The 14,879-nt window shown below is 33.9% G+C and overlaps 2 protein-coding genes across 2 annotated transcripts in view; one reads left to right on the forward strand and one right to left on the reverse strand.

Annotated features, from left to right (window-relative positions):
* The window catches only part of LOC136983902 (poly(A)-specific ribonuclease PNLDC1-like), a 44,986-nt gene that overhangs the window by 17,319 nt on the left and 12,788 nt on the right, over positions 1–14,879 (forward strand). The window lies entirely within an intron of this gene.
* LOC136983906 (uncharacterized protein C05D11.13-like) lies at positions 7,259–10,987 on the reverse strand. The gene is made up of 2 exons (XM_067280796.1): positions 10,931–10,987; positions 7,259–8,950 (listed from the first exon to the last, which is right to left on the reverse strand). The coding sequence occupies exon 2, from the start codon at positions 8,942–8,944 to the stop codon at positions 8,267–8,269; it is 678 nt and encodes a 225-aa protein (XP_067136897.1). The 5' UTR covers positions 8,945–8,950; positions 10,931–10,987; the 3' UTR covers positions 7,259–8,266.

Genomic DNA, 14,879 nt, shown 5'->3' on the forward strand with positions numbered 1-14,879 from the left:
GTACCGTTGAAGTAAAAACTTCACTAGTGGAGCTGGTCCACCGTAATCCAAGTGCAAACACAAATAGGTCACATAGTTAAAAGTATTTACTGCCAGGGTTTTTACGGTAGTGGAGTCTCGGCCTTAATCTGTAACATGATTATCAATGATAAAAACAGTTGCTAACATTTACTACAAGGAAGCCATAATTTGTAAATAATGCTAATATTGTACCATTTTAATAAGATAGCCAATGTGGAATGCCTTTTAAATCATATGAGGAATTAGAAAAGTGTTAATATTCAAATATTTTAAAATAATTTTGAGAAAGTATAATGTATAACATATAGATGGATGTATGTGCTTGGAAAGATCTTGATGTACAGTGATACCTCATAATTTAATTCATTCTAGGAAGCCATTTGAATTTTGAATTGTTTGAAGTCCAAAGCAATTTTTCCCTTTAGAAATAATGAAAACTGAATTAATCCATTCCCAAACTCTGAACAATATCCATTTTGATAAGTTATGAGTATTTGCTATTTTAAGTTTAAGATAAAAATAACACAATTAAATGCCCTAATAATAAATTAAAACACAAAAACTACAAATAAATACAAGGTGTCCCATAAGTTTTATGAATTTTTAAACTATTTACAAAGTTGAAAGAATTGGTCATTAAAGCCCAATTCCAAATTAAATTTTAGAAACATCTGAATTAAAAATTAACTATTTATAATTATTAAATTTAATATGAGATGGAAGCATAACTGCCTACCTCTAGTCAAATTAATTAATTTCTAATATTTAATTATAGCCTTTGCATAGCGCAAGAATTTGGTGTGTTTATTGAACACATTATCTGATTTTTTTGGTTTTCTGCAAATCGAATTTGCATTTGAGGTTGGTTCATTCTGCACTAGAAGAAAAGACGATGATTCACGATCCTTAACAATATTATGTATAATTTTCTTTGAATAAACATTATACAACATTATACATAATATTGTATTTTTCGGTGTGGAACGCATTATCGTATTTTACATTAATTTATATGGGAAAAATTGTTTCGCTTAACGAGTGTTTCGCATTACGAGTAAGACTCTGGAACGAATTATGCTCGTTAAGCGAGGTTCCACTGTATACAGTACTTGTAAATTGGGGTTACATTATATTAAATTATTAAAAATAAAATGTTTATGTATTTTTCTGAGAAAAAAAAAATACATGGAACAAGTTATAAAAATATATTAAAACTAGTTTGTTATACCCAATGTTGACTGTGTTTATAGGAGAAAAATTTAAAACAATTATTAATTTTACTAAAATACTATTCAAAAATAAAAATATTTGTCCTTAGATGACGAACAACAACAACAACAAAAAAAAAATGATACATTTCACAGTATAATTTGAAAATGTAATGATGTTCTTCTGGTGATACAAATTACGAGGCGTGTTTTTAAAGTAAGTACCATTTTAATATAACGCCGCTGGAGCACTGCAGTCAGCACTTAGTGCATGCACACTGTGTACCTACATCTGTTGGGAAGCCACAAATGCCATTACGGAGCCAGTAGACTGTGTTTACTGTTGTTTGTGTGTTATTGAAATGCCGCTGCTCATTGAGAATCCCGCCGACTGCGAAGTGTTTGCCGTTATTCGTTTTCTCAGTGCTAAAGGCTCAAAAGTGGCTGAAATTCATCGCCAAATCAGTGAAGTTTATGGTGAAAGCGTTATGAGTGATGGAATGGTACGAAAATGGGTTAAGGCCTTTAGTAATGGCCGCACAAACATTCACGATGAGGAACGAAGTGGGCGACCTTCAGTCATTATCGACGATTTGATTGAAAAAGTGGACTGTAGAGTGAAAGAGAACAGACGATTCACGATTTCATCTTTATCTAAAGAGTTTCCTGCAGTTTCAAGAAGTGTTCTCTGTGAAATTGTGACCGGATGATTAAATTATCGAAAGTTGTGTTCCCGTTGGGTGCCGAAAATGTTGACGGAGGAGCACAAAACCAAACATTTGGCCAGTGCATTGACTTTTCTTGAGTGCTACAGTGACTAGGGAGATGAATTTTTTAAGCCGTATTGTTACAAGCGATGAAACGTGGGTAGCCTACGTTACACCGGAATCGAAGCAACAATCCATGGAATGGCGACATTCATCATCTCCAAGGAAAGTCAAGTTCAAGCAAACAATTTCTGCTCAGAAAATCATGCGCATGGTGTTTTGGGACAGATACAGAGTGTTGCTTATTGATTTTTTGCCTCATGGTGAAACAATCAATTCAGCTGCATACTGTGAGACTTTAAAAAAACTGCGCCGTGCAGTACAAAACAAAAGGCGGGGCTTACTGAGCAAGGGTGTCGTTTTGCTCCATGATAATGCTCGTCCACATACGGCAAATCAAACTCAAGACCTAATCACATCATTTGGCTGGGAACAATTAGACCACCCTCCATACAGTCCCGACCTAGCGCCGAGTGACTATCATTTGTTTCTGCATTTGAAGAAGCATCTGGCAGGGCAGCGCCATAACAATCATGACGAAGTCAAAACGACTGTTCTGCAGTGGTTGTCTCATCAGGCGGCAACATTCTTTGAGGATGGAATACAAAAGCTGGTCCCACGATACGATAAGTGTCTCAATATTAATGGGAATTATGTAGAAAAGTAGTGTAAAATATGGGCTTTCACATAAATAAAAATTTTGTTAAAAATGTTTGCTTGTTTTTTTTTATATTTCAAAACGGTACTTACTTTAAAAACACGCCTCGTATATTGCTGATGTTAATTATGCTTTATGAATTTTTAATTATAAGAATGGTGTTACTTTTATGATAAGTTTTTTATATAATCAAGAATTGATATTTTTCATTTTATTGCATTTTTGTGTAGTACAATTCATGTTTTCTAGTTTTTATATTTTTTGGTACTTGAAGCATGTGTCTATACATACAATATACATTGAAATGTATATTGTAAGTTAATAGTTATGATGTGTTGAAGGGATATGAAGAAACAGATAATTTCATGTGATTGTCACAGTTCTTATACTGATGTAGCTACCTGCATCAGTGTAAGAACTGGCTAAATTGTTTAATTTAATATTTTTGGGTGTCATGTAGTGTATAATGCAAGTTTGAAGTACCTTATTTTGCTCTATATTGAACAGATATTCTTTTCACTTAGGGACAGGAAACAAAATGTGTGGAATAATACTTTTACCCCTAGGAAATTATTCAGTAAGTAACAAAATTGTGTGATGCGAGAAATAAAGAAAACATATATCAAAGAAAGGTGAATTTGAAAATAAAATTAATAATGCTTCTTTATATACAACATTGTGTGTTTTTCTGAAAGGAGAGTATACATAAAGATTATTAACAGTTCCTATCCTAGAGCATTCTATATACAGTTCATCAAGAGAAAAACATTCTTGAAATTGTAGGACAAGTTTCAATGTTTGTCCCTGCAATTTGTTAATTGACATGGAACTGTAAGCGTCTAAATTGAAGTGACACTTGTTGATAGATAGCGACTCTATTGTGTATATGTTGTTGTAAAGCAAGCATAGCTGCATCTGATTCCTTGTTAACATATTTGCATGCATATTTGATAGACTTGACAGTTACAAAATTCTACATTTATGTAAGCATTAAATGTTTTAGTCCATTTATTATCAATTTCATAAAGTCCAATTCTCATTGTAAAGTCTCCATCATCAGGTTTTCTTCTGCAATATAAGGGATAACCATCTCCTGTTTGAGTGTCTTTTATAAACTGTTTTATATTTGGGTTGCAATTTTCAAACATTGTAGACTTATAAACTCCCACTGACATCTGTCTGTCTGTCCTTCCTTAATCTTGAGAACTGAGTTATATAGATGAAAGTTGAGACCAGATATAGCAGACCAGAAAGTTGAGACCAGATATAAGTTTAGGAGCAAGAAGTGTGATTAACTATATACAAACTTCCAGTGCAAACTGGAATTTTGTATTTTGTTGAATGTGCAATACATATTGAAATAACGTAACTTTTGGTTTGCATCAGAAGTCATGTTATTTATCAGTACAATAATTTTCATGCCAAACACCATATAAACATTGCAAAAAGTTCACTGAGTTCAGCATTATGCCGCTAGTAAACAAACGGTCTCATCCCACCTACTATTTAGAGAAAGTGCTCGCTAAATTTCTGCGCGCCATAGTTCCAGATTCCCCACACGTTACTCCCTCTTCTGTTATTGCCAAGTCCACCATCGCATCAAGCATCGGAGTTCTATGACATCAAGCCTACACCTTCTACAAGCTAGATGTAATTTCTTTATACCCTTTTGTACCCACCTTTGAGGCCGTAATGCTGGCTAACTCTCTCCTACTAAAAAACGGCTTCAGCATTCAGCAGGTACTTGACTTACAAGATGCACTTGTTTTTGTCACTGAGCATAACTACTTCCGTTTCAACCAGAGAATTTATTTACAAAAGCAAGGGGTCCCCATGGGCTCTCCTTTATCTGCCATCTTAGCGGAACTCATCATGAGAGAGATAGAGTGCAGAACATTCGATTCCCCACTTGCTATCTGCGCTATGTAGATGACATCTTAGTAGCGTGGGAAGACACAGAGGAGGCCTTTCTTACCTTTAAGCAACACCTCTCAAGTGTATACCCTTCCATTAATTTTACCTGGGAGAAAGAGAACGACACTGCAATAACGTTCTTAGACCTGCGTATATGTAAGTCTCTGGAAGGTCTACAATTCTCGGTACAGCACAAGTCCAACGTAGCTCCGTACATCATCCCAGCAGAGGCCTTTCAGCCTTCTTGATATGTCAACGCCGCCATTGCCTCCCTCATAAGAAGGGCGTTTTTGCTTTCTTCCATGCAGGAACTGGCCAATATCGAGTTAGATAACATCAGTTTGGCAATACACACGGCTGGCTTCTCACGTGCAAAATTTACAGATGTGCTCAGTAGGGTAAAGAAGTCATTGTTTCCAAGCACCATGCTAAGCAGCAAGAGGGAGGTTTCGGTGATTCAAACATCGTTGCCATACCTCAGACCCCTCTCTATACGTATCTGCAGAATATTTAGGAAGCGTAACCTGGTACTACCATTAGCTCCACTTCCAAGCTTCTGTGTAACGACAGAGACAAGTTCTCCACGCTCAAGAAGTCGGGGGTCTATGCTGTCCCACTGGAAAATCTAGCAACAGAAGTAAGCACATGATATATCGGGGCCACCGCCAGAATGCTTGCCAGCTGCCTTGCCGAGCACTAAGATGATGTGGTGAGGGGTAAGCAGGCCACAGAGCTGGCAAAAAAGGCTTTCAAACAAATGCTATGGTCGCAAACGCATATGCTCAAGTGCTGCAATGATAGAAAAATAGTTTTCATCTGGGAATCCCTCCTTACCACCACACTAGAAGCATGCAACACTCCCACTCTTGATCTGCCCAATGTTTGGGTCACGTTATTCAAGCGTTTAAGCGAGTTTTAGTGTTTTCTAATATACGATTAGCGTGAGCGCGGGCTGCGCATGCGTGGCCTCACTAGTCGCGGAGCCAGATGCTCGATCAACTTTCGAACGTTTTGAATTTTTCGTTTTACGTTCTTAATGGCTTTGGTAAAGCTTTATGCGTTCTATTCTGCATCGGATTAGTTCTTTTTTAAAGTTTTTTGGCAAATTTATGCACTCGCCTGAAGACAATGACAGTAAGGTTCGTCGAAAGTACTTACGACAAGCAAATGTGGACATAATGCTGAACTCAGTGAACTTTTTGCAACGTCATGTTATTTGAATTCAAAACTTTCTCCTGAATAGAATTAGCTAGATGACTTTACTGTTAACAGGAAAAGTATGATAAACATGGTCAAGGCACCACTAAAATCAAGAGTATATATTTTAAATTAAAGTTGCAGCCCAGCATTATGATGATGATGTAATAATTGTTTGTTATATTTAAATTTTATATTGTGTTCATTTAAATTTAGAACTTTCAAATTTGTAATTTATTCTCTTTTAATTTTAAAATGCTAGTTTTGTATTAGATTTGTTAGTTTGTTCCGTTTCTGTAATTCTAACTGAGGAAGATGTATGAATAGGTCAAAAATGTTTTTATTGTATTAAACCTTCTGCTGGAAGTCATTGAGGTGTGTTTCTATAACTCATTGTAACGTTTTGTATATTTATTGTCTTTCATACAAGGTGAATTAAAGTTTAGAAAACAACACAGACCATGCACCATTTGAGTTTGAACTACAGTAGAGCATCAATTATCCGAAAGCCAATCAAGCGAAACGTCGGTTAACTGAAAGCGTTCCAGTCGGACTGTGTTGTGCTGAATCAAAAGTTTTTGATACTAGATTAACTTCTAAAGTATAATTTTTTTTGTTTTTATATTTTTCAGTATATTTATTTTGTTTGTACAAAATAAAGAAATAATTTTTAATGATACAATAGCCATGATTATTATTATAAAACTTTTTGTTAAGCTTAACATCGATGAAAATTCAACGTGAAGCGACATGCAATGGAGAAAAATTTCAACGTGGGATATATTAATATACTATTATTGGGATATACTAATATACTGTATTAACAATGTATTTTTTCGTACATGATTGGTTATCCGAAAAATCGATTTTCCGAACAACCCCAGTCCCCAATTGATTTCGATAATCGACACTCTACTGTATTTCAAAGACTTCTTAGCTGAACTTTCAGAATCTAATGCAGACAAAGATAATATAATCAATTTGGTCAACTTGAAGTTTGATGATCAGCCAAATCAAAATATGTGCATGGGGCAGTCCCTTTTTTGCTATTCAACAGTGTACTGTACATATGGCATCTTATAGAGTAAAAAAATGTTATACTTTGATATTAAATCTATCAATTTTAATACTTTTAAGTAAAAAACTCTGGCTGTGAGATTATGTCTATGAATGTATGTTTGTCCAAGTAGTAATTCATTCTGAATTACTACCTGAACAAACCTATATTCATTGCATGTAAATGTAATAAATAGATCAGGTCAACCATAAGTGTGAACATATATTATTGCATCTTGTGTTTTCTCATGCATGTAACATGGACTGCCTACAAAATTTGATAAAATTGAGCAAGTTCTTTTCCAGCTACATCATCGTTGATTTCTTCTCTTAGATGTATATATGAATCGCATCTTAAATCTCTCTGACGAGTTCTAATGTAACACAATTTTTCTGCTTCTATTTTTGCACACACAACAGCAAATTAATGAAAAAGGTTTCTAGCAAACATAAAATGATTTAATGAATTATTACAAATCACAAACTTGTAAGCATGGAAGTCCATGCTGGAATTGTTCTCTCTGGAAACTGTTTTGTTAAAATGTACACCTGCTAGAAGTATTTCAAAGTGATTACTATTTCCATTTGGAGAAGATAGATAAGAATATTGCAAAGCATGATACGATCTATGAGTTTCATTAATGAATTGCAGAATATTGTCTTGAGTTTTAAGCACAATGTCTCTGTCGTCATGTTCTTGACTAGCGATGATTACAGCCAGTTCGTTTCTAATTTGTTAAAATCAAACCCCACGTATATGTAGTGTTAACATCATTTTCCAGTTCAGCTGAAAGCATTAATTTTCACTTATAATCACACTGCCTCCTTCATTCTTCCATCTTGCAATTGTTTAACTATATCCTGCCAATATTTTCTTTCTAACACTTCTGTCCATCTGGTATCGTTTTTCTGAGTCCTGTGCATTATATGATGTTCAGATGCTTTTTTAAGGCATAAATGAAACATTGCTTCAGAATTCTTACATTCTTAATGTCATACAGCTTCTAAGTACTATAGGTCCAACCTACTTCTGCTTCTTTTTCTACAGCCCATTGCAATAAAATTGTGCTATTTGTTGGGTATTGGGTAATGGATTTGAAATGCTCTTTGATCCTGACATTCACTGATCTGTAAGTGGATTCTACATAGAAATTTGAAGGAGAATGAAGGCGGAAATGTGATATAAGTGTGAAAATTAATGCTTTTAGCTGATCTGGGAAATGATGCCTGAGGTTGTTTGATTTTAACAAGTTAGAATGAAAAGTATAGTATGAATTATATTGTCAAAAATGTATCATTTGAAATATTGTTTGATCTGTCAAAAATATTTGAATTCAGTTAGAACAGTAACTTTTGTTCATTACAAAGCCAAAGCTGTCCTAAGACAGGATGAAAATGTTCCTTTGTGGAAAAATTTAAATAGTTGGCTATCTGCAAATAAGCATTTAATACAGATAGACTGCAACCACTTTATCAGATACATAACTATATTGTGGATCATACTTAAAGTCATTTAAATTCCACTGTGGAGCATCGCAGGCTGGACATCGCGATCGCAATCGTCTTTTTCCTTGAGCCTGAAGTTGTGTATCATGTCTGTCTTCTGGTTTTTGACGTCCATAAGTTCTTAAGTTTTGTGCTTGAAAACTGCTTTGTTCTTGTTCACAAGTTTCTTGTTGTCTACTTGCAGCTTGAGTTTGACGTTTGGTTTGACGTTTTTTGGAAGTTTTTTGTCGTCTATATTCAGCTTGTCTTTGAAGTCTAATTTGATGTTGTTTAGCAGCTTGTTGTTGTCTATATTCAGCTTGTTTTTCAAGTCTAATTTGACGTTCTTCAGAAGTTTCTCGTTGTCTACGTTCAGCTTGTCTTTGAGCTTGTTTTTCGAGTCTGATTTGACGTTGTTCAGAAGTTTCATGTCGTCTATATGCAGCTTGTCTCCGAGCTTCTGTTTCAAGTCTGGTTTGATGTTGTTCAAAAGTTTCACGTTGTCTACGTGCAGCTTGTCTTGCAGCTTGTTTTTGAAGTCTTTGAATGCGTTGCTCTTCTGTTTCGGCTGCTATTTCTGCTCGCCTTTTTTTAGCAGCAGTAGTCTTTCCATAAAGAAAGCGTTTCTTGGGGGGCATAATCAGCTGTAAGAAAGTAAATAATACATTGAAACTCATGTTTGATAGTGTTTTTGAAGGATGTTGCCATACTTGCCAACCATTAGTATGGGGGGTGTTGGTAGAAAAATGCTGATTTTTGAATAAAAACAGCATAAAAAGTGAAAAATTCTTTATTAACATTGCACAAAGCTTATATTAAACACTGTTAATAAACAAAATTTAATTTATCTCTGCATGTGATATTTTATAAAGTTATTGCCATAAACACTGTCAAGAGTATGGCAAAAGCTTTATACTTTTTAACATCACAATTTTAAAAAGTTCAAGTATTTTAAGGGAAACATCATAAATTTAGGTGTAGATTTATGATGTGTTCCATCTTGATCTTCACATTCTTGCATGAGTGCCTCCTGCTATATACATTTGTGCTATGGTTTGCTTTGTTAGTGTTACAGTGTACTCATGACAGTTGCTATCAGCCAGTTTATTGGCTTCCACTGCAATTTTTAAGGACAGTGATTTTTCTGGTTGTGATTTATTTCCTATCTCTGTCTTACTTTTTCTCATCATGCAGAATATCTTTTCCATTTGCCACATTGCAATGCATGGGAGGCCCTGCAATGCCGTGTGGCAAAACCATCATCACCCTATTTTATTATTTTATAAAGATTACAAATGTTTGTAAAATATCGCAAATCTGAAAGAACCATCTAGTTTCTATTCCTGAGACAGTTCGTATCATATGGTCTGCATATTCTTAAGTGACAAATCAAATGTTTCTTCTCTTTGGGTGGAGAAACTGTAGCACTGCTCAGTAATTTGTTCAAACTGTAAAAGTAACTAGTTTCCCTCTTATGACGAGTTGGCCATAATCAGTTTAACTGCCAACGTAAAGGCACTAACATTGCCAGACTTGAAGATACAATTTAACATATCTGCTATTTGAAATGATCATATTTGAGCTAAAATTCTTGTACGTATACCAACATACATATAATAAAAATATCAATCTTTGTCCTTTCCCATGCGAATGAATCTGAGAACGTCATTCATAATGAACTACATACAATATCGTCAGTGTATACTACATGTTGTTATTAGACTCGTTAAGTGAATTATTTATGTGATAATATCAAATTCTTTAAAAATGCTGACAAAAGGGAAAAGCTGCCTGTCCACTGATGGTTGGCAAGTATGTGTTCCTATTAACATTGTTATAAGCCTCGCTGAAAGCCAGGGTCACTGACAGCAGTTGCTTATAACACTGTTTAAAATTGTACACAAACTCATATAAATTAAAATTTTATTTTTTTCGAATTGGTACTTATGGAAGTTTTGTTTATAACGGTAATTATTTCTATCAATAGGCCAGTTAACCGTATTTTAGAATTAGTACTATAGAAGCAGTATAACATCGCTTTCTCTTTCAATTTTCTTTCTAAAAGAGACATATGTGATAACTCTGCGTGTTTTGCAAACGTATATTTAGCGGCCGAGCCTATAAAAATCACTATAAACAAAAAAACCGTGGGACTAATTACCGACTGTGCACCGGTCCGGTCGCCGTTGCTTAAGCTCGTTTCCGTCGTGGAGTATCACGTGGACGGCGGATACAAAACATTATACGTCACATGACACGTTCAGTGGAGTCCGTCAATCAACGTAATACTCCACGACGGAAACAAGCTTAAGTAATGGCGACCCGACCGGTGCACAATCGGTAAGTAGTCCCACGGTGTTTCGTTTATAGCGGTTTTTATATGGGTCGGCGCCAAATATACATTTTCAAAAAACGTAGAATTATCATATACGTCTCTTTTAAAAAGAAATTTGAGAGAGAAAGCGGTACTATACGCTTCTTCAGTATTAACAACTCCATTTTAAGATTATTATTATTATTAGCGTACCTATAAAGTTCTTGAGAAGTAGGCCTATCATCGTAAATAGCCAGTTTCAAAGAAAAATAATCAGCACTACGAAGGTACTATTCAGAAATGAAAATACCTGAGTTGTTCGATATACTTCTTCCCAGTATAACACACAATTCGATGCATGTGTTCGCTGTGTTACGTTGTTCTGAAGTTTTGTCTTTACATACTCTTTGTCATTGTTGCAATAATTTAGTGAATGTAATATATATATATTTTAATTATATTTATTTTTATATGAATTATATTTAGTTTATTGTTCTTTAAAAATTATTATTATTTTTTAATTTATGTTAGAAATGCCTACAGATGGCGCTACATGTGAAGGAAGTCGAACGTAGACAGAAATTAATTCAATATTTTGGGGTGGTATATACGACGTTATCTAAGTTAGAAGTATGTTAACTTAACTCCAGAGTTTCAGAGCAATTGGTCAAATGGACTAGGAGTGCACAGTGAACAAACGAACAAACATCCTCATTTATATATATGTTACAGTAAAAACCCGTTTTTAGTGAAAACGCGTTTTAACTAGTTGAAACTAGTTTTTACCGGACTTCATTGTTATAACCCGTTTTGTCTAGTTAAAACTAGAATTTACTGCTGTACATGTTTTGATTTTAGATAAAACTAAAATCAAACATTAACTTTTTAACTTCTAACATCAGTTAAAACTAATTTTAGCTACATAAATATGTTTGGGGGAAATAAATAAAGTGATGATTGGGATTAAAACATTTGTATTATTTAATACGATATTTATTGAAAATATTGGTCACACATCTGTGTTATTAACATTAATTAACGCTTTGTCCTTGAAGGCACCGATCGATCGGTACCCTGGCTTTTTAAGCAAAACTTTGAGGGTACCGATTCATCGTTACTTTGGTAAATATTGATTTTTGTAAAATTTATTAACAACAGATATAATCTTGTTCGATACGAAGTGAATAAAGTATAATAATTCATTATATTAGTTGATAGCAGTATAAAATTTTGATTTCAAACAAATGTTTGATATAATGTGCGATAATTTCACAACGAATAAACATACATGCATAAGTGTTATATCGAATTGTACAAAACAATATTCTACGTCTTTCTGGCTCAGTGCCAGCAAACAACTATGTAACTAGACAATGCTAATTTTCACAAAATGTTACAAATTATCAAGTTTATGTGTCAGTTCTGATACATATTATTTTTTTTCTTATAAATTTTTCTAATAAAATGTATTGAAAAATATCGTATTTAAAACTAAAGATATTAATAAATGTAAGTGATTTTTTTCATATAGATATAATGATAATTTGATTTTTGGTGAACTTTTAAAATAATATCGCCTGACTGACCTATATTGCCTTAGGAGGGATCGCAAAATAAACGTAAACAAGATGTCGGGGGAAAAGGGTTAAAGCGATACGAAATTCATCATACACTATAGGAACGTGTTAGCTGAATGACCTTGGTCGAAACAGTTTTTACTAAGCCATTTTGTTAAAACCCGTTTTGTCTAGTTAAAACTAGTTTTATCTCAATTTTATTTTTGACTAGCAGTAAATTCTAGTTTTAACAATGACATCCAGTAAAAACTAGTTTCAACTAGTTAAAACACGTTTTCACTAAAAACAGGTTTTTACTGTAACATATACAGATTATGGAATACAATGGTTGCATTCAGCATTCAGTTTTGGAGCTGTTGAGTGTTTTTCAGCTGAACACCCTGTACTTGAGTGCTGTTTTGGAACATGTTTGGTTTTTGATGCCACATTTAGTAGTGTCTTTCATGTACGCTACCTATCACTACCTGAAACTGACCAGTGGGTTAATGTTACCTTAGGTAGCCAAAATGGTGGCTCGTCTCTGATTCCAACAAGGAAACAGTGGGATGCACGTTCTAACCTAACTTAACCTATTCTAATAAATTACCATAATTATTAGCAACCAACTTATTAAAATAGGTTAGGTTAGGTTAGAACGTGCGTCCCACTGTTTCCTTGTTGGAATCAGAGACGAGCCACCATCTTGGCTACCTAAGGTAACGTTAACCGACCAATGATAGCTGCTTTTTGTTCTAATGCATATATCACTCATCATTCAGCAGAGTAACTACCAAACAGCTACTGATTGAAACACCTTTGCTAAGTTACAATTGTTAACTCTGCTGAACGCAGCCAATGGTACTTTGTACAGTAAGACCCCGCTTGATGCGGGGGATACGTTCCTAGATGACAAAGTGCTAAATGAAACAGTGTTAAATGAGGTAATTTTAACATAGAGTAAATAGGGATAGGGGAACACGTGACCAAATTTTACTTTAATTTAAGTTATTTTTATATTGATTTGTATAATAATACACGTTAAATAACACAGAAATGTAAAGTTCATTTTTTGTGACAAATGTCCTGACTTTTCTGAAATTCTTGTTTTTTGGCAATAAATTCGTGAAGTTTCATTTGTTGCCTTTTTCTTTCCTTAAGAAAATGTCAGTAGTGGAAGATTGCATCCAAAACACCTCTTTTTGCTTCTGCACTCCTTTCAAAATCTGGATCATTCGCTACAATTTGATCAATGATATCAGTTATCGTTACCAAACTTTTACTAGGGAAATCTGTAGAGAAATTTTTTGGGTTTTCCTTTTCAGAATCAATTTTCTAGTTCTACATGAATTCTTTGTTCCGTCAATTCTTGAAAGTTGTCATTGATAAGGGTCTCACCAGAAACCTGCTGTAACTCCTCAATATCCTGCTCGTCTACATCTCCTAGTCCTGCTGTATCAATTAGGTTGAGTTTGATCAACCTAATGATACAGCGATAAGCTCTTCTTGTTGAGAATTCTTGGACACCTTCAGCCATAACTTCTTCCACACTTTGTTCATGCATTTACCAGTTAATTCTTACCAAGCAAAGTTGATATTGCCTATGACATCCATGATGTTATATTTTTCCCAAAATTGCACCAAACAAACATAGATTTAAAGAAAGTACACCTTTTTGCCACCTTTTGCTGATTGGTTCATGTTTGTAAATAATTATATTACATATGAATCAATGAAATGCCTCAATAATAAATCAATTTTGAGCTTTTTTTAGGCTTCAAGCTGACTGCATTATATCGAATCAGTGTTAAGCAAGTCAGCATTAAGTGGGGTCTTACTGTACTTCAAACGTTTGAATGCTAAATTTGACAAAAGTTTGCTTTAGAGTTTAAACTTCCTGCACAGTGAAAAATGCACTGTAAGTGTAAAATAAGTATCTGAACAAAGAATACAATCTCAAATTATCAATAATGTGTTCAATTTCACAACTGTTATAATTAAATCATCTATGTTAACACATCTATGTTAAGTAACCACAGTTGTTAAAAATACACAAATACTTTCTGTTCAACCCAATTTGACCTTTACGTATTTATCATGCCATCGGAGAAGCCGTTTATTGTTTTCATGATTTAATTTATTATTAGGGCATTTAATTGTGTTATTTTCATCTTAAATTATGTGTATTTGCTGTTTTTATCAAAAAGTGTATTCACTTTCCATTATTCCTAATGGAAAAAATGCTTTGGACTTTGAACGATTCAGAGTCCAAATGGCCTCTTGGAATGAATTAAATTTGAAGTATGAAGCACCACTGTATTCAAAAATGGTGGCCAATTTAGATTATTAGATTTTTGAGTTCGGGAAGAAAACATACATACAATTGAACCCTGTTTATACATTTTTCAAGGAATATAGGAAAAATATTGTAGAAGTGAGAAAAATGTACAAGTGAAACTATTTTCCAATTGATTTCAGAGTGAATGTAGTTATCACAAAAATACTATATGGCACAAATTAACACTACAACTAAATTTATACATAATTCTTAACAAACAAGTTTCATTTTACTATATGTGTGATGTATTTGGACAACATACTCATATAAAAGAAAGAATAAAATAGCCTGAAATTAAGTCATGTTCTTTTAAAAAATTGACCAAATTTTGTTTGTTTCTTGTTTTTTGATGGAGTTTGAGTAATTCC

This window comes from Centruroides vittatus, unplaced genomic scaffold (genome assembly GCF_030686945.1).
Source record: "Centruroides vittatus isolate TY-2023 unplaced genomic scaffold, ASM3068694v2 contig_891, whole genome shotgun sequence".
NCBI lineage: Eukaryota > Metazoa > Arthropoda > Arachnida > Scorpiones > Buthidae > Centruroides > Centruroides vittatus.

Bases quoted from the DNA above. Each gene is read 5' to 3' on its own strand.
- LOC136983906 (XM_067280796.1), bottom strand. From the start codon at position 8,944: ATGCCCCCCAAGAAACGCTTTCTTTATGGAAAGACTACTGCTGCTAAA.